The sequence below is a fragment of the Embiotoca jacksoni genome, unplaced genomic scaffold (assembly GCF_022577435.1).
Source record: "Embiotoca jacksoni isolate LCO1_2020_lvr unplaced genomic scaffold, fEmbJac1.0.p SCAF_15, whole genome shotgun sequence".
Lineage (NCBI taxonomy): Eukaryota > Metazoa > Chordata > Actinopteri > Embiotocidae > Embiotoca > Embiotoca jacksoni.
The window spans coordinates 14,682,039-14,702,742 of NW_027185285.1; the positions used below are offsets into that span (position 1 = coordinate 14,682,039).

General features: G+C 44.2%; 1 protein-coding gene across 7 annotated transcripts in view; it reads right to left on the reverse strand.

Moving 5' to 3' along the window:
• Positions 1 to 21: 21 nt before the first annotated feature.
• Positions 22 to 20,704, reverse strand: part of caskin1 (CASK interacting protein 1) — a 111,380-nt gene continuing 90,697 nt past the window's right edge. For 4 of the 7 annotated variants that reach the window (XM_069149835.1, XM_069149841.1, XM_069149838.1 and 1 more), the window contains 12 exons: positions 20,131 to 20,249; positions 18,043 to 18,124; positions 17,410 to 17,519; positions 15,041 to 15,151; positions 11,637 to 11,738; positions 11,245 to 11,383; positions 10,439 to 10,594; positions 9,038 to 10,281; positions 8,613 to 8,930; positions 7,610 to 8,267; positions 5,701 to 6,205; positions 22 to 4,770 (listed from right to left, as the gene is read on the reverse strand). In XM_069149835.1, the coding sequence (XP_069005936.1) occupies positions 4,674 to 4,770; positions 5,701 to 6,205; positions 7,610 to 8,267; positions 8,613 to 8,930; positions 9,038 to 10,281; positions 10,439 to 10,594; positions 11,245 to 11,383; positions 11,637 to 11,738; positions 15,041 to 15,151; positions 17,410 to 17,519; positions 18,043 to 18,124; positions 20,131 to 20,249 (3,641 nt within the window). In that variant the 3' untranslated portion in view covers positions 22 to 4,673. The remainder of the gene's footprint in view (positions 4,771 to 5,700; positions 6,206 to 7,609; positions 8,268 to 8,612; positions 8,931 to 9,037; positions 10,282 to 10,438; positions 10,595 to 11,244; positions 11,384 to 11,636; positions 11,739 to 15,040; positions 15,152 to 17,409; positions 17,520 to 18,042; positions 18,125 to 20,130; positions 20,250 to 20,704) is intronic. The other 3 variants (XM_069149836.1, XM_069149837.1, XM_069149839.1) reach the window with 3 other exon arrangements.

The following is a 20,704-nucleotide window of genomic DNA, read 5'->3' on the forward strand; positions in this document are numbered from 1 at the left end:
ACACAATAACACAACGGGCTGTTAAGTTTGTATAGAACATTTATTTATTCAGAGCAGATGGCCATAAGATGCAGTCACTGCAAGCACACCACTGTCCAGTCACTACAACACACACTCACACACGCACACACACACACACACACACACACACACACACGCTCTCACCCACACACAGACTTCATACAGTCAATAGCAGAGCAACACATAACACACATGGCCTCTGTCAAGCACTCGCATACAGTCACTGCAGAGCAGAGGAGACACCGGTCAGGTGTCCGTTCAGATAAGCACAGGCGGAAAATCAAATCAAAACAGCTTGGCTTTATCTTTTGTTAAGAAAGAAGAACTGAACAGTACTTTTGCTCCACAATATATTTGACCATTTGTGTTTTTTTTCACCATCTGCAGTATTTCATCTTTGTAGTCTGACTCCAACACCCGAGCTCCTGAACACGCTTAAAAAAAAAATAATGCCTGCGACATGAGAGATGACCAAAATGAGACGCGAGGAAGGAGGCGGAAAGGCAAGACGTTGCTTTGATAGGACGGTGACGGGGTCAAAAAGCAACACACAGCAGAGAACACTCTCAGAGGAAGATGCCACACAGATTTTCTGCTTGGAAATATTACGTTTCTATTATTAGAGGACATTTTAGTTTCAGATTTAACGCAATTAAAATATAGATTTGCGTCCCTAAAGTTTGGAAAAGAACCCCAATGCACCTACACATTTATTGCATGTGCAGTAACAGCTGGCGATTATGGAGCCCCGGAAGGTCCTAAAATATATATTTGTTTTTGTTATGACAAGATACCTTACATGTTATTTTGAGAAGTGTTTTGTTTTCACATTTTCCAGGTGTTCAGGGGTCCATAGATTAGAGGATTACATTACAGGCCTGTGTTCCAGAGTTTTAAAGAATAGTTTGATATGTTGTGATGTTCAGCTTCCTGCTGAGAGTTAGATGAGAGGATTGATAGCAGCAGGTGGTTAATTTAGCAGAGCAGAATTTATTACGCGCCAAAATGTCTGGATACAAATGTCTACACAGCACATCACTTGAACTTTTTAATTTCATTCATCTAACTGAATTATTAAAGTGAGTTCAACTGGTGGACATCATGAGAGGACTTTTTGTACAAATAAAACACGACGTTAATTTGTCAGCTTGCTGGCTTTTCTTTTCAGTTTTCAGTGTTTACACGAAGCTGTCGCATATGACGTCATACTAAATTTCCCCACTGTGGGATTAATGAAGTCTAATTTAATCTTCATGTCCAGCCAACAAACATGACCGTGGCATTAACTTTTTTTTTTGTCTAACTCCAGGCTGGAAGGTGAATTTTTTCCGGCGCTTCAACATGGGAGACCCAGAAGTTATGAAGCATGAAGTGGCTTTATAGAAATAAGTACGTTTCTAACTGTCGAGTCAGATAGAGAAGTTTCTATTTTACTTGAGGTTTCTTTTTAGTCTGATGAGCTTGTGTCTCAAATATCACATCTGATCATCATTTTTATAGCACTGTATGAAGTGACAAAGAAAAACGGACGGGAAAAAAAAGAGAGCGATCCCCTTATATGGTAATAGTACGTACCCATCTACTGTATTGAAGTCAGATCAAAATCACAAAGCAAGGCACATGTTTCAAAGAAAAAAAGAAAAAAAAAAACACAAAACTATAGAAAAAAATTATAAAACTGAACAACAAGAATTGCTTGCATCATACACATTGCCACACCTGGACACATGTACACAGAGAAAAACAATACAAAATAATAAGATTTAAAGAGAAGACTTCCTGGAAATATCCCAACATGGTATCCTACAATAATTCATCAGCTCGGACCACTTAAGCATGGAGAAGCAAACTGATTCAACACTCAGATTAGATCTGTTTACTTTGAAAAATAGTCTTCAGGATGACACACACACATCATAAATACACTTCTTCTTGTAATTCTTTTTTTTTTTTTTTTTTTTGCAAATATCCATATATATAATCTCTATGTGATCATAATTTATATACCACAACTATTCTCTGAATTGATTTATGTAAGGAGTGTGGCTGCGGCAGGCGGGACTGTGAAAACTAGATTTTTCTTAATGGGCCGAGGTGCGACTGTAACATCGGAGTGTTGCACCAAATATCTGGTCCGTTTTTTTGGAGCTCGACGTCGCGCGGAAACAAACCATCCGGCCTCACAGACCTCAGCCTCGCTCATTCCACCCTAACACTTTTTTCGTTGTTGTTTTCTTTTCCATCTCATGTACACACTGTCATGGCAACACACTGTAAGTAACCATGGTGATGCAGATGAAAATGGTGATGATGATGTAGATTGTCATGGCAACAGTGGGTAGGCAGTCGGGAGAGTGTGGGAAGAGAGAGAAGGGTTGTCTGTGGGAGTCTCGGGAAGTGTGTTGTAATTTCCTTGTTAAAATGTGGGATTCCTGAAAGGTGCCGGGCCGAAACGCTGACCTCATCAAGATGTCACCAGTCTGTCATCTTTCAGCAACTGTTTCCGCAATCGGTTACATTCATTAAATCAAGGCGGGCAGCTGACTCAGTTTTAGCGAAACAGCAACGTCTGACCTTTCGTCACCCAACACAAGCACGAGCTCCACGCGGTGTACAGGACGGTGTACAGGACGGTGTACAGGACGGTGCGTGGAAACAAGCATTCAGCACCACCGTGTCTTCTAGGGTCAACACACTGAATCAAAGCGGTCCGACTGTCAGTTTGATCGATAGAAAAAAAAAAAAAGAAAAAAAAAAGCCCTTAATAGGACACACCTGAATAAATACCGCTGCAGCAAGTTGGTTCATTTGGTGGGATTGAGGGGGGGGGTGGGGGGGGGGGGGGGTTCTGCTAATTGTTGTTAAAAAATACACTTTATTATTATGGATACAAGGACACCATCGAGGTACCGAACAGACTTCAGAGGCTCAGACTGGAGAGATGCAGCTTCATGTCAGAGCGACAAAGAGTCCGAATGTGAAATCTGGTCTCGTTTACCGGAGGACGCGGAAGAAGCTGGAAGAAGCTTCTATGGTTGGAGGAGACCCACGCTGAGCTTTCTGGCCATCTGACTAAACGCCATAATCACGAACACAGCCTCCCCCAGCAGGAAGCGTAGCGGGGGAGGGAGGGGCGGAGGAGGAGGAGGAGGAGAGAGAAAAGGGGGGGAAGCGGGGGGGGGGGGGGGTGCTAGAGGAAAACCTGCTGCCTGTTTTCCAGAATGTAGAAGCATTTGCTGGCAGAGTTCAATCCAGATCGAACATAATTAACCGAGGTGAGATTATGAATCTTTTTTTCTGTTGATCAGTGTAAAAAAAAAAGAAGAAGAAAAAAAAAATAAAAATTGACATAATTCTTTTCATAACTGCATTTTTTTCTGACAGATTTAAAGCTCTCTCTCCCTTTCCCGACACACGGACCTGACCCTGGTACTGTGCGAAGGGAGAACCAATCTGACCTTTGACCCCAAGACTTGTCCAACCCTGCCGCCTCTACCTTACCTCGCTGAAATCCCCCGCTTACACTTAAATTCCTTTTTTTCCAAAGGTTTCCCAAACCTGACCTCCTTCATCCCCGAGACAACCTGCTGTAGCCATACTGCAGTTTTCTTCATCTCCTTTCTCCCTAATTTATTTTATATTGTGCAGGCTCCCGTGCATGCGTGTGTGTGTGTGTGTGTGTGTGTGTGTGTGTGTGTGTGTGTGTGTGTGTGTGTGTGTGTGTGCAAGTCAGCTGCATGGATCATTGTGCTTCTCCTGTGTGTGTGTGTGTGTGTGTGTGTGTGTTACAGGGTGATGATGAGGATGTGACAGAGATGCAGCCAGGACAGGAAATCGAATTCTATCCTGAAATTCCATGAACTCTCATACACACACACACACACACACACACACACACACACACACACACACACACACACACACACACACACACATCAGGAGCTGAATAGTGTCGTTTTGGTCACAGATAAAAAAATTCCACCAAATCATTTACATCGTCACAACACCAGAGGTCACCATTCCACACAGAACCAAGACATCAAACCAAAGAGCTAGAGATTCATATTTATCAGTATATTATATATATTACTGTGCTAATGCAGGACTTTTTCAGTAGATATAAACTCTCCATGCTTAGAATGTACACATACCATACTATGATTCATTACACAGTTGGTTTTTCAATCACTAATAGTTTTGTTTATTTGTTTGCTTCAAAAGTCCACGTGGAGTTCTTAAAAGCTCCCGTTTTGATTGCAGTCTCCTCCGTTTTGTTGCATTTCTTCATTTCTCCTTCTTCAGTGTTTTTTCCTCTATTTTCTCTCCCCATCACTCGTTTTGGTCCTCCCCCCCCCCCCCTCTCCTCTCTCTTAGTTTGTCTGTCCCGGCCTGCGGCGCTGCACCATCATAGGTGTCATCATCGGCAACGGGAGAAGAGAGGAAGAGGCGTCAAAGTTTTTTTTTTTCCAGTGCAGCGACAGACGGACGGACGGACGACAGGGAGGCGGGAGGAGGATATGAGCACGGCAGAGAGAGGAGGATGAAGACGAGGGGCGAGCGATAGAGAGAGATAGAGAGGCGTGTTGCCCATTGTGCCATGAGTCACTCCTGATGCAGCATTACCATGGAGACACGCTGATTGGTTTCCACGGTTACTCCAACATGGCATCCAGCTGGTCGGCCAGGTCGTCGAACATGCTGCCGATGTCGTCAAGGATGCTAACCGTGGTCTTCTGCTCAGCCACCGAGCTGGAAATGTACACACACACACACACACACACACACACACACACACACACACACACACACACACACACACACACACACACACACAACAAGCAGAAGATTATAGCATATAGAAATACTACAAAACCTAATGTAAAGATTTGGTTGAACTTTTTTTTTTGCTAAGCCCCGCCCCCTATCAGTTCCTGCTGCCATGCCCGTCACATTTTCTGTTCTTGCACTGCACATTTGCAGTAATAACAGTTATAAACTTATAAAATTTGATTAAAGGGCAGAATTTGTAGTCATTTTTTAAATAAAGATTCCTTTATATATCGTTATCAAAGAAAAATGTTGTTGAAAACAACGTTCAAAAGTGGCATGTCTCAGTCAAAAATCCATAAGTGTGCTTATTAAAAACCAAAGTCTTTCCATTTCATGCAGACTACTGTGCAAAAGTTCATGTCAATCTATTAAACTGTTGCTGAGATGCATCACTCAGAACCACAAATGTCAACCTCATGGTGTAAAAACAGAGGATCACCGACTTTACTTCCTGTATAGCGCGAGCCAGATGAGGATATCGTGCTAAGCTAAAATGATGAACATGGTAAACATTATACGTCTATAGACAAAAGCATGTTAGCATTGTGAGGATGTTAGTGTGCTAACAAACTTTGCATTCATTTCAATTTGTAATTTCCTACCATAATGTATATATAGATATGGATATTCAGGGAAAATAACGTGATCGATTTATTGTATAACTGTAATGGGAGGAGGAAAGTAGACATTTTGAGATTGACATTTTTGTGTTTCCAATAGAACACTTCTTGGATGAAGAAGCAACAGTGAGTTTCCTATAGATGGTGCATCTCTAACTATATCTGTATGTATGTGTGTGTGTGTGTGTGTGTGTGTGTGTGTGTGTGTGTGTGTGTGTGTGCTCCTTACTCCTCCTGCCGTAGTATCTTATCCTCCACGGCCTGCAGAGCAGCAGCCAGCGACGCGCTCGTCTCCTCCAGCTTCTGATGCACCAAAGGATCCACGCCAAAGTCCGGCGTCGTGGTGACTGGCGCCGGGACCCCGACCCCTGCCATCCCGCTGTCAACCGACACGCCCCCAATGGAGGAGCGGGGTGGCTTGACGGGGGCCGGGGTGGGGCTGGGCGTGGCGGGAGTCTGGGGCGTCTGGGGAGTGGTGGGGGTCTGCGGGGTGTGGGGGCTCTGAGGGGACGGGCTCGTCGGCTTGACGTTGGGCGGGCTGGGAGTGTTGGAGGGGGGGAAAGAAGGGGGTGAGCTGGTCTGTCGGGCCACTGCGGGGTGCTGCTTGGCTGGGGCGGGGGCCGGGGTCGGGGAGGGGGGGCTGGTCAGGGAGTGGATGAGCTTGGCTGGTTTGGGTGCTGTTGGCGGGGGCGCTGGTTTGGGCGAGACTGGTGGAGGAATCTTCTTTCCTTCCACTGCAGAGAGAGAATAGAGCAGGAGGGGATTACTTAGTGTCAGCACATTTATACTGATGTCATGAAAGCCGAAACACACATCATGTGTCCTTAACACTGCCTTGAAAACAGGATTTCAATAAAAGTGAACCTGGAAAACTGATTAGTTACTTTACCAACTGTCCAGATAAAAAGCGTGTGGATGATTTTATTGCGTTATAACCAAAAGTGACCATAATGTATCTGCTGAGGTTCATTGTTGAGGGCTGATGATCAATATTGGCTCCATGAATAATTTGCGAAGCACTTTTTCTGGCTTCCGCAGATACAATTTATGGATTTAAAAACGCACATTCCGACTTTGACTTCCAAAATGTCAAAGCGGCATTCAATTTGCTGACATCTGTATCCCAATATACTGTATCTCTTTGCTTTATGTCAACGTGACACGAAAGAGGTCCGTGTAATCTGATCGAAGTGCTTTTCGGATCGTTGAACTGCATCACTTTCAGATGTTGGAATAAGGGTATCCGCGTCCAACAATTTCTGTAACTCTCTGAAATGACAAGCCAACGAGCACGCTCACGTCACGTGGCTGCTGGCCAGGATTTGAACTTCTCTCAACCTTTATTTTTTTCCCCTTTTCTATACAACTATTTCAGTGCGACCCCATAATTCCCATTAAGGAAAGTGAGTGCCATTTGGGGTCACTTTTTGAGCATTGCAAAAAGGGAACAGATCCTTGGACACACTGCCTGCATGGTGTGTTGCGTGACGAATACTTTGCTTGTTCTGCTGCAGCTCACTTGTGTGTCTGCTGCAGCGCTGCTACTGCCCTTATCTTCCTACATTGAGCAAGTTCTGACAAGTAAAGAGTTGTAACCAAAATCATTGAGAGCCTACATTGCTATGGTTATAAAGTACATCACAGAGCTTTTCTCTGTCTAATTTTACTGGGTGGGCGAGACGCCTATTCTTTAGTTGAGATGTTGTACCACGGTCAACAATTGAGACATGCATGTAACACGCATGTTTCACGCAGCTGTGTGGCTCTAATCTGTTAACATGGACGGTGAAATGTAAATCAAAGTGCGTCCCAGGCTTTATTCTTCCCTTGTAACTGGATGACATGCTGTGCAAACAAGGTGGTTTCAAGCATACTGACACCTTTACAGGGTTGAAGAAGTCAATACGTTTTAAACAAAGTTGTAGTCCAATTGTGTCTGAACCTCTTTGCTCCCGAACTTCTCTGACATTGGAACTGACGGGCTCCATGTTGGACTATTTGTGCAGGTCATCTTTCATAAAGAGGGCTGAGATGATGAACGTCATGAAGATGAATTGTACAAACAGAGGAGCAGACTTTTAGTTCTACCTTTTGGAACAATTTTAAAATAAAGACACACAATCACACAGCGTGAGTACCTGGACTTCCAGGCGTCCCGGGACCCGGCAGGGGGACTCTCTTGTTGCAGGCAGGCAGTGGGTTGTTCTGAGGGCCTCCCTGCCTCTTTATCTGAGCCACGACAGGCTTCGGGGAGACCGGAGGTTTTGGTTTCCTCACTGGACCTCCTTCATTCACCACCGGAGCTCCTTGATCCAAACTGTTCCTGCGAGGAGCAGGAGCGGCAGTCACCTGCGGCTGAGGTTGATGTTGGGGATGTGGTTGCGGTTGCGGTTGCGGTTGAGGTTGAGGTTGGGGTTGCGGTTGAGGTTGGTGTTGGAGTTGCGGTTGTGGTTGCGGTTGAGGTTGCGGCTGCTCCGTCACTCCAGCGTCAGACACCGGGCGGCGTTTGACGGTGGCTGTGCCGTTCTGGTACGGGACCGGCTGCGTGGTGTTTGGCTCTCCGTTGGCTGCCAGGTCGCCGTAGCCCTCGGGCTCCTTGTCGCGGCTCTTGGGCCGTCGTTTGACGGTGGACGACTCCTGGAGGGTGAAGTCGGAGCCGTTGGGGTGAGGCTTGGAGCTGCGGGGCCGTCGCTTTAAGGTAGCTGTCCCTTCGACCATGGACATGTCTTCTTGGGTGTACCCGCCATCTCCCTGGGGACCCTCGCTGTCACCCTGCAGACAAACACAAAATACACACTAACGGAAAATTCATACATTCGTGATAAGAGGTTATTGTTGCACAGTAAAAAAAACAATGACAAACATATATGGATAGGACGTATAAAGCTTAGAGAACACAGAAGCTTGACTATGGATTTGTAACACATTAGAGCACATTTAACTTTAGCACATTAAAAAGATAAATAATGTGTAGATACGATAGAACGATAGATAGAACGATAGATAGAACGATAGGTAGAACGATAGGTAGATAGATAGATAGATAGATAGATAGATAGATAGATAGATAGATAGATAGATAGATAGATAGATAGATAGATAGATAGATAGACAGACAGACAAACATATATAGATAGCTACCTGTCCTTCTCCTTCTCCTCGACCCTGGCGGCGGATAGTCAGACTTCCCTCCTCTGCAAACGGGAGGTTCTCCAATGAGCTGCCGCTTCCTCCCGAGCTGGGGTGGGGGGAGGAGGGAGGGGGAGGCGAGGACGAGTTAACAGTAGGAGGTGAGGATGAGGTGGAGGATTCAGGCTGGGCGGGGGAGGCGGGGACAGCTGAGAGTTTTGGCTGATCACGCCTGGCAGCCGCCACCAGCTCGGTGACGGGTCCGCTGATGGTCCGCCGTCGGTTCACCACCTCGCCGTCCAGACCGATGGCATCACGTGTTTTCCCCACCTGTTTGACACACAGCCATACCACTGGTTAACCAAGTTGAATGTGTTTACTGCGTACATCAACATGTTGGCGTTACACATTATGTGGAAGCAATGTATACAGGGTACCTGCAGGAAGTTCTTCTGCAACGCCATGCCTTTGGGTCCGCCCCCGATCGAAGACAACTCTAACATGGCGGCGATGCTGCGAACACTTCCCACGCTGTTCGTCTCCACAGCTGCTGCCTCCACAGACACCCCCAGGTCACTGGCCCTCCGCTGTTGGTGGTAAGGCACGTCCAACATCCCTCCTGCGGTGGCGAGCGTGTGCGGCTGTGCATTGGCCTCCGTCAGGTTGGAGTTGGAGCTGGAGATGGCAGAGCTGGAGCGTTTGGGCGGCGGTGGCGGCGGACCTTTCTTCTTCTGACGCAGGGCAAAGGACAGCGTCTGGGTGCGGTTGGTGGTCTTGTCCTGATTGCGGACGGAGTGGCTGCGGCTGACGCGGTGCGTCACTGTGGCGTATTTGACTCCGTCCACTCTCACGGCGACTGAGCCCTGAGCCACCGTTACCTCTGCTTCTCCTTCCTCTCCTCCTCCTCCTCCTCCTCCTCCTCCTCCTCCTTCTCCTCTTCCTCCTCCTCCTCCTTCTCCTCCTGCCCTCTCGTCACACTCTCCATCTGAGACGGCATGCCGGTTGAGGCTGTGGGCACGTTTCTTCTGGAGAGCAGAGGGTTCTGCTCCTTCTTCCTCCGCCAGCTCCGCCTCCGGTGGCAGACAGAGAAGTGGGACCTGTGGTTGTTGGCTCTCTCTGACCTCCATCACCTGCGCCTGTGGGTGGTGCTGAAGGTGAGCCTGGTGCTGTGGCAGGACTTGAGTTGGCTGTTGCTGAGGCTGATGCTGACACGGAGGTCCGCGGTGGGTCGGAGACTGAGGCGGGTGTGAGCGTGGTGACTGAGGTCGCTCCCCCTGGATGAACTGGGGTGGCGGCTTGGGCTTGGCCTGTGGGGACGCCGTACTCTGGACGGAGGAGGCGGAGGAGGAAGACGAGGTCCGGGTCTTGGTAGGGGTGTGAGGGGGTGTGTAGGGAGGTGCAGGCTGGGAGTGCGAATGGGAGTGACGGTGTTTTCCTTGTGAAGATACACTGCCTCTGTGGGAAGTGTTGCTCCCCTGGCTGCTCTGCTGCCTCATAGTCCGCGCCTCCTTCTTCGGTGGCCCACCACCTCCTCCTCCTCCAGTCATCACCTCATCATGGTCTTTGCTGAGGGTGCGTGTTCGCTGAACTTTGACCTCCTGACCTGGCTGGATCATGGCACTCTGTAGCTCGGTGCTCAACTCGCTGTCCTGGAAGGTGCTCATTTTTGGAGACATGACCTCTGAAAAGAGAGAAAGAAATCAAATTAATATAAATATTCATCTTAAGAGGTCATGACAGACTTAATAGAGAAACAAAACTTTGAGGGAGAATGTTTGACATGTCATTAGATACAGCAGTTAAAGCTCCTGAAGAGGTTGTCATTATCAAACTATCACCTGTTCGCTCACCGTCTGGGGGCGGGCTGTCCATCAACATAACTTCCTGCTGCTGTGCGATTGGTGGGGGCTTCTTCCTCAGGGAGCCCCGCCCATCTGAACCTCGTTGCATTTCAGCCAGCCGCTTCACCGCCAGCATCAGCTTCTTCTGATGGCCTACAACATCGACAAGACCATAAGAAGAAATTAAATTCAGTGACTATTCATTTTCTATATTTCTATTATTATTGTATACTGTATGCAGATCTTCCCTCAGCCTGTAAACACTGACAAAGAAATCCTGAAAAAGTTACTGTATAGCTACAGAAGCTATCTTACCATAAACACCACAGTTACAATATATACTTGCCTTTTTCAGATAGCGACCTAGCCCCAGCTAAATTATCCATGTGTTGTACCACAGAAAAATAGGAGATGAAAAATAAACTGATAAAAAAGGTAGGTATATGTTTGTAGATACTATTTTCCATTCTCAAATTGAATTATTTAACAAACATTATTTATTGACATATGGAGTTGACTTTACAGCATGTCTCTTCACCCCATTAAGATTATTTTGAACTCCTATCGTAAATGTAAATGTCTAACTCTGGGCTCAGAAAAGTAGCTTATTAAGTTTGCAAAGACCTAAAGTAGTAGAAGATATCCTTTACCACAGTATAAAATATCCATGGTGATGGCCATTAGTAGACATTTCTTTGTACCTGATACTGTAACTATCAGACCCCAAGGGTGGGGGTGGGGGGGTCATATGTTGTAATGGAAAAAATGCATTGATGTGTTTACAGTACATGTGTGTGTCTCACCCAGTTTGGTGATGCCTATTTCCTGAAGGTCCTCCCAGGTGATGTCCGTGATGAATTCGATGTTCTCGTAGCCGTTCTGCACTAACACCTGGTAGTACTGGCTTAGACCAATAGCAGACAGCCACTCTCCCAGATTGGCCTATAGGAACAGCAGAAACATGACTGTTCACCGGGCTCAGCAGCACCAGTCAGGTTGGATCAAGGAGACCACCACTAACACTGGTAGCAAAATAGCACTAATAGTTCTTAACATGACAACAGACACTATACCAGGAAAGGTTATGTGTGTGTGTGTGTGTGTGTGTGTGTGTGTGTGTGTGTGTGTGTGTGTGTGTGTGTGTGTGTGTGTGTGTGTGTGTGTGTTTGAGAGAGAGAGAGAGAGTTTCACTCACAGGTTTGTGATCAGGCAGCCACTCTGTGACACTTAGCTTGTTAATCTCTGATGTCATCTTCTTCCTGTGACCGGGTTTAGTTATTCCAATAGCCGTCAGGTCCTACACGCACGAGCAAACATACACATGTAAGTAACATACAACAGTGACATGTTCCGGCCTTTTCTTCCACAAAGTGCTAGAAAATCTCCCCAAGAGCCCAGCAGTCTCTCTCTTTGTCTCTCTCTCTCTCTCTCTCTCTCTCTCTCTCTCTCTCTCTCTCACACACACACACACACACACACACACACACACACACACACACACACACACACACACACACACACACACACACACGCACACGCACACACACAAAGAAAATCTTGCAACACAAGAGACAGCGTGACATCTGATGAAAGCTCCTGCCAGTTGAGGAGAAAAGAGCAGAGATGCAAATGTCTCAAAATCATAGGAAAAGCAAAACAAAAGCAGTGAAAGGAAGCATCTAAAATCAGCTCGTTTCTTCATAATATCCTTCAGCTTGCTGGTATGTTTCTCATCATGTTTGTAACAAGTAAACATGGTCATACTTCAACACAAGGAAGTGAATTAAAAATCATGGACTCTAGTTTCATCTGGAACAGATTACAGTGCCACATTCATTTTGCTTCTGTGGAATTCATTGGTAGTTGTGATGGACACACAAGGACACACATTTACAGACCTGTCACACATACATACACACACACACACACACACACACACACACACACACACACACACACACACACACACACACACACACACACACACATTTGGTTGTATAACAGTAGAATAGGCCTTGATTCTCTGACACATCTCTGATACCCAAAGCCATTTTAAGTCTGTGCAACTCCGACCCCCTTCAGCATTCACATAGTGTGCGTAAACATACAAATAATTTATAAATGCATTAAATTATTTGTACGTTGGAGAATGTGGCAGAGCATCAGTGTGGTTCCTGAGAGCAGCCAGCAGCAGCAGCAGCAGCAGCAGCAGTGTTGAAGGTGGGCAGAGGGTCAGGAGGTTGAGTGGATATATTTATGCATCTACTATATACAGTAGATTCACACAGTTTATTTTTGTATGTGTTTAGCTGCACTGGGTTCAACTGGAGAATCAAAGGAAGTGATGGTAAAATAAATGAAATGTCTTTATTTGGTAATGTAGAAATCCTATCATATGACATTTAACAGTATTTTTTCTTTTAATATTTAAGTTTTTTTTTAAATTTATCACATTATGTTGAGGGTGGCATGGTGATGCAGTGTTAGCACAGCAGGAAGGTTCTGGGTTTTCTCCATCTTCCTCCCACCATCCAAAAACATGCGTGTCCGGTCAATTAGTGATTCTAAATCGCCAGCGGGTATGAATGCCTGCTTTTCTCTCCTGTACCGCAAGCAGAGCTCATTCTAATTCTTTAAAAATTCACACCTGAAGTTTTAAATACAGGTTTCTTGTTAAAACTTTTAAATGAGAACCCCAATGACATCACTTTAAGCAGCATGAATCATTTTTAGACCACAAGGGGACATAACCATGAAATCCAGTAAGCTTCCTGTATACAGGTTTCATGGGTACCATTTTGCAAACATCGGCAAACAAACACATCCAACAGCATGATTCATGTCTCATCATGTTCATGGCCACCTGAATGACATTTTCTTTTATCTCCCCGCCAACTCCAAAGATTAATGATCATATTATTAGGAGATATGTGCCTGCCTTTCTTTACCTGCCACTTGACACCTGTACAGATTCAGGTGTCTCTTCCTGCACAGACAAACAGACAGTTGCTATCTAGGGTTTTATATTGTGGGGTTGATGAGAGCCATGGGACTCAACTGTTGCTGTGTTTCAATTTGCATATCTCTGTAAGTTCACGACATGTAGTACACTTGAATGTTAGTACACTTACGTGTGTAGAGCATGAATTTCAACAGGTTAATGTCTCAATGTTGTTCTGCACAAATTTGAATGCATCATCTGCCAACGTATTTGTCAGGTTTTGCTTGGCTATTTTCCCCAAAAATGTAACGTGTTTTGGTGCCCCGTCTTTCACACGCACAATAAATATACTGATGGCTTCAGCAGTATAGAGGTACTTGGTGAAAACTAAACACTTCTGCGTGGACATTTACAATTTGCAATGGTGTAGTGCTGCGTTCCACAACAGTTTGAAAATAGATGAATGATCCCTCCCTTCCCACTACGTTGCCACGATGCCGGCCATTGAGGGTGAAAAGTGTCCAGCGTTCCAAACTATGTTGTTGTTGTTTTTTTTTTTTTTACCCTTTTGAGTTCACCATCTGGACACTCAAAGTACTGCATGTTGCTATATTCAAAATAGTACGTGGAAATACAGCAAGAGTGTACGTTGCGTCTCCTGGCTCTCATCAACCCCACGATATAAAATCGAAGTGTATTTTCCGGAAGACCAAAACATTTTACTTTAGGCATTTGATGGAAGTATAGGTGCGGCGATAGGCAACTTTCACAATGTAGAGCGTCATTTCATTCAATTATGATGTTTATTTTTATGTTAATAGCAATATAGAGTATGCTTAATATGCTTCAAAACTGAGGGTGCACATTCAAATATATCCTCTAGACATTATTTTGATGTTGCTTTACACAGTTTATTACATATATTAATTAATTAGGATTTCAGTTTTAAAAACACAGACTGTGGATATTGATCATGTTTACTTTTTAAAGGAATGGCTCGACAATTTGGGAATTATGTCTCCTGAGAACTAGATGAGAAGATCGACATGAATTTGCAAGAGCGTTATTGATTCTCTTATCCAACTCATAGAACCATACACATTTATACTTTATTTATTTATTTTTTAAGGTAAACTAAACTTAGTCCCCCACAAATCCAGCAACTTGCCAGAGTGGTAATGGGATGCTTTTTTTTGTACATTTTGGATCCACTCAAGTCGTTTAATATTTTGAGTTAATTTCAATCACAACCTTAAACTACAGCTTTATGACGGGCATGACAATAATGTTTTTAGTAAATTTTAATGTTCGGATTTCAGACTACCTCCAAGTGTGGCAGTGCAGTGGTGACATTTAAAACATTTCTTGGGTCAGAGGGAGAGGAAGGACATTACCAGGTAAAAGGTGAGAGGAGAAAAGGGAAATCAGGTTTTAAACAGGTGTTGCAAGAGGTGAGAAAGGAAAGCTGACATCAGATTGGTTGAGCGGTTTAATTGTGCTCACTGGAGATATTTTTTTTTAAAAGGAAAGGATATACATGCATCTTGAAAACATCAAGGACAGCACAAATCAAAGTCGTGCCGACTTATTTCCATTGTGGTCCTTGGAGGTGCTTGTGACCTCTCTGGGGTTCAGGGGTCAGGGGTCAGTTGCCTTACCTCCGGGGTCATTCGGCTAATGGTGGGCAAGTCATACCCAGCGCCCAGGAAGTTTGGAGCGTAGACCTGCAGCTGAAAATCGCTCAGCCATTGGACAACGGCCTCTGAGCTCTACAGGAGAGAAGACAGGGGGCATGCGGTCATTGGCTCCGTGTCTGTTTCTTCAACAGCCACTTTTTCTCAGCAGGGTCAAGTAGGGCCAAACAGGGGTCACAGTTTAGTTACTATAGCAATGACTTATTCACCATGCATCTCTTGTTGTCGCTGCATCTTTGTGAAAAACAAAAGTTCTTATACATTTACTCATGATTTTAATGACTCAGTGGCATAATAACCTGGCTGGCTTCTGATAATCAATAAATTATCCCTGGTTAGCCCTCCTTGGCCCTGTAGTGAAAACCAGGCCAAAGGTAGGGAGGAGAAAGGCCCAGCCTACAGTTTCTCAAATGTTACAGCAAGAGCTACAGATTAGCAATAGGAGACTAATCTGCATTTGACATTAACATTTGAAAGTAAAGACAAGATAAATTAGTTTTTTTTTCTTTAGCATACTGCTCTTCAAGTGGGAAGGTCAGATGATGCTCCGGAAACATACAGCAGAAGCATGTATGACATCATTCTCCAGAAGAAAAATGAACTTTCAAGATTTTTGCATTTCTATAGCATTGTTCACTTTGGCTAGATGTTGATTCAAAAAGTTGAGCTTTCTAAGAAACAAACAACCTTACCGAAACTGTATGTAGACAGTTATATACATTTCTTCAGTGCTTTTTTCTTTAGCATTTTTTCTAAATGCTGCGTATATATCTTGACAAATTGGTGATTTTTTTTGTCCAATGCAGTTCTCAGTCATCTTACATTTCACAAAAACTACACAGTAGACTTTTATTTGAAATGCTAACATTAGCTTGGCAAGACAAACAATTTGCCATGTTAAAATAATCAGATATTTCCCACTGAGTTTAACTTGTGTGAGTATGTTGCACAGATACTTCTTCATGTATATACAAATAAATCAGTTACATCTGTATTTACAAAGACTTGGCTCTTACTGTAAGTTTAATATGATGTTGGACCTCCTATAACTGTTATCTTTGGTAGCTGTGCTACAGCTTGGATGTTAGACTACAGTTTCCTGCTAACCAATGCCAACCCAATCCAGATCAGCTATAAGGGAGCGTTGATGTCAAATCTGGTTAAAATGGGTGATGATTTGCCACAATGTCCTGCAATAAATAACATAAATTGAATTGAATTGAATTGAATTGAAAAGCTAGGTAGAGAAAATAGCAGCAGGATTGTGTTTAACTAAAAAACCACTGCATGACTTCTTCCCACACATTGCTTCTCTTTAAACTCCCACATTCCTCCTGTCCCTCTCATCTTTCTCCACTCTTCCTGTCTCTCTGTCTCCCTCTTTCCCTCCTTTTTCTCCATCTTTCCCTGTGACCCTCCTCCTCTTCCACACTGTCCCTCAAAGATGCTCGGTGTTCCTCTCTGTCTTTCTCCCTCGTTAAGCTGCCGGGGGAAGTATCAGGAGGCTGGGTGCTGAGGAATCAGGGCTCGAGCTAACAGATGGCCATCAGAACATGGCTTACATGGTAGCGCACACACACATATACTGCAGGCACGTGATACACACACCCACCACGACCACCTGCGATTTAAATATGCTCTCTGGTTTATCAACATGAAATTATTATACAATGAGGCATGAACTTCAACTTAAACCCACATACACACACACTCTGCAGTAAGTGACAGCTTATTGTACATGGTGCAAGCTCAGATTTCACACTTCTTGCGCCAAGCTAGTCCACCCACGACATTCACACTGCTGGTCACCTGCCAGCACACACAAACACAAACACACACACGCACACGCACACATATTAAGTAGAGTTATCGTTGCCTGAGGTGCATTAACTATCAGTAGAGAGACATTTATTGCAGCAACAAAACCAAAATACTGCAATGTAAAAAAGAGAAGCTGCAACTAAAAGGAGTGAACGATGGATAGCAGGTAGCAGATAAGAGAAGGACAGGATTCTCTCTCACACACTCACACAAGATTCCTCGATCACAGATTCATACAAGATCCACTCACACACTCACCGTGTCGTGGCTGCATCCGAACACTCGCAGCACAGACGAGGCCAGTTGTGAGAGAAACCGCTGGGACATCTCGGTGTGTATTTGTGTGTGTGTTCGTGTACAAGTGTGAGAGTGAGCGTCGTGGCTAAGGTGACGGAGGAGCTACATTCTCATCATGGTGCAAGTTAGATGCTGATAGTGGTGACAGTCTGTATGTGATTCATGTGAGTTTGTACCAAAAGACTGAATCTGTGGGGGATTTGGGACTGTCCTACCTTCCCCTCGCCGGGCCCCTCCCCTTTCCTGGTTGCAGTGGCGTCATAAGGCGGCGCTTCGTGGAGTGGACAGCCTGATTGGCTCGATGTCCGAGAGGAGGTGGTAGAGCCTGTTGGGAGAAATATTATTGGACAGTTACAAGCAGTCAGCCAGTCTTCACATGGATCCACAGATGAGTTCACTCAGATCACTTTCTGACCTCTGCCCTCCTCCTCTGACTGATTTCTGCTCAATGCTTTGAAAAGCAACCAATCAAATTCTAGCTTTCCAAGAAACAACAAACCTTCTTAACCAATCACATCCTTCTACAGTTCCTCCTACATCCCTTGCCTTGGCCATCTGGCTGATGAACAAGCCAAGATATGTGTGTGTGTGTGTGTGTGTGTGTGTGTGTAGAAGCGATATGATGAATTTTTTTTTAAAAGACCAGTAGATTATGACTCCTGTTTTTCTAACCCAACTCCCTAGCTCCCTGATTTTCATTTGTCTTTTTATTAAAAAATGTCCCTTCCCTTTCTTCTCACCAGTTTCATAACACTGTGATTCTTGTCTTACAGCGTTATGCCTAAAATAAATAAAACAGAAAGAGGGCTAAAGAAAGATGCCTCTCTGTCCGGGTCCCCCTGTTCTACCTGGAGGTTGGTCCACAGACTTGGACTGCTCCAGTAGATGCTCCTTGGCTTTGGCAGACTGGGACAACACTGTGGCTAGAAGCTGAAAATACACACAGACACACAAACTCATAATCACACAAATGCATTCATGTGAACTATCATTGAGTAACTTGCATTTTGTCACATTAGAGCAGCATTCAATTATCTTTTTGACCACTTGGAGGCGGAGAAACAGGTGGAAAACAAGTATTATCACAAATTATAATGATGGACCTTTTAGCCAATAGTTGCGTATTTGCACATGCAACAGACAAGGACAACATTAGTAGTAAAATAGAGTTGTGTTATGAGCTACCTGGCAAATTATTGACTCTCTTTGTTGCTCTTTACTAGCTACTCGCTCACATTATCTGCTGTTTTAGAATACTGAGAATTTAAAATGGTTGAATCACTAAAATCAGCTGACTGCTGCTGCACGAAACACATGAGTTAATCAAAACAGTAATGTTTTGGGCACTGAAACCAAAACAATGAGCTGAAAGATGCTAAAATGCTCCGTAGAGCTGAGAGAAGCTGTAGAGTCTATCTATGTAGGTTTGTCACTTCAAATAACTCCTTTCACAGCCATGTGAGCCATTTTTAATCCAAAAATGTAGATTAGTGCAGCTTTAACTATGTAATGTTTAAGGACAAAGGACGTTTTCTAAACAGCAGTCATAAGTGGCCATAGATTCCCCACGTGGATCCTCCAACAGACTCACGAGATAATATTCTGCTGTCCCCATAGTGCAGCAGGATTTTAGAACAAAATGGCAAACTTTTGTGCTGTTTATGGATACTCAAATGAAAAAAAAAAATCCAAAATCAAGCAGCAGGGACTCAAATTTCACAGGTGAGAATATATCACTGTTTCCATTATTTGAAATTGATACGTTACAGTAATACTTTCTCTAGCTAATGAGTGAAAGCCTGTCGATAGGCGACTATGCTAAGCTAACTCACAGGTGAAAAAAAAAAAACAGTTGAAAATCTTGAATTTAATCAAGCATCCTGTATCATTGATACATATCTGGTTTATTTAACACACCTAACCGCTGGAAAACTGAAGATTCAACGAGCTGTGATTATTCAGATATCTCTATCAAGTCTTCTTTCAGCTACCATAAGCTGCAGGTCATATCAGACCAAGTAAGGCTGCAGCGCAAGAATCCCTGAATGGAATAAATGGAGCAAGACTTTATTTCAGTGTTAATACATATATTATTTGCGTTGCTTAAAGCAGCACAACGAGCAAACTCCATCCTGATCATATATTCACAATAAATTATCTTATGAAGTGGCCTTCAGGGGGACACTGACACCTATACACATGAATGTATATTGAGGAGGAAAAAAAATAATTGGCTGGGAGCTTTTGTGCCTTCTGTAAATTCTACGACTCCATCTTCGATAAAACGGATCTCTGCAGAAAAGTTTATCTGGAGACAAACAAAGTGATGTATGCTGACTGTTGCTGCATTAATCACATTTAAACCTCCATCCTGAAGCTTCCAGCACTGCAATAAAAATCTGACTTGCACTAATGAGAAGTGAATGGATTGAAGGAACAGAGAGAGGCTCCCAGTCAGTCTGGGATGCAGTTTTGTTGTGTGCATGTTTAATTAAGTTTAAAAGCGTCTCACTTGCAGTTTCTCAAAAGCACAACTGCTGGAAATAATAGTAAATAAAGTCAAAAATCATCTAAATTCTCAATTTAGTTTATAAATTTCAGTTTTTCCTTCACACACTGCGACTCATGGACTGTTTCTAGTTTTCACTGACTTTGATTAAAATATATATAATATCCAGCTTTCAGAATATTTAATTACTCAACCGAGAAAAAAAAGGTGGAGTAGTAACTACTCAGTAAGTAACAAATTTTGTGGGTCATAAATGTGTTTACATTGTTGCATTTTGGAAACCTGCCTCCCTTTTGGGGACAAAACACAAGTCCCTGTGACATAAATCATACAATTTTAGTATGAAGACTTGGTTCAAGATTAGAGTGACGTAAGGTCAGGGTTCTTTGTGTGTGTGTGTGTGTGTGTGTGTGTGTGTGTGTGGTACCTTAACCCCCTCAGCCTGTGCATGAAGAATGTGTGTGGAGCTGCCGGCACTCTGACCACTGCCTGAAGACCTCACACTGGTCACACTGCCAGAACTACCCACGCTGCTCCGGTCACCACCTGCAACACACACACACACACACACACACACACACACACACACACACACACACACACACACACACACACACACACACACACACACACACACACACACACACATGCACGCACAAGAACATACACATGCATTCCCATACAACCGTCCAAACAATATGTATAGACGAACAGATGGATCCAAGTCACACACACACACACACACACACACACACACACACACACACACACACACACACACACACACGCAAGCATACACACACACACACACACACACACACACACACACACACACACACACACACACACACACGTCCACACACACATTGAGTGGTTTAGCTGATATCCAAAGCAACATGGTCAGAGGTGTGACTCTCCATTGAAATGCACTGGGCAGCGTGTGTGTTGAATGGACGGACGGACAGACAGGGTGACAGACGACTGAGCGACAAACACTGAAG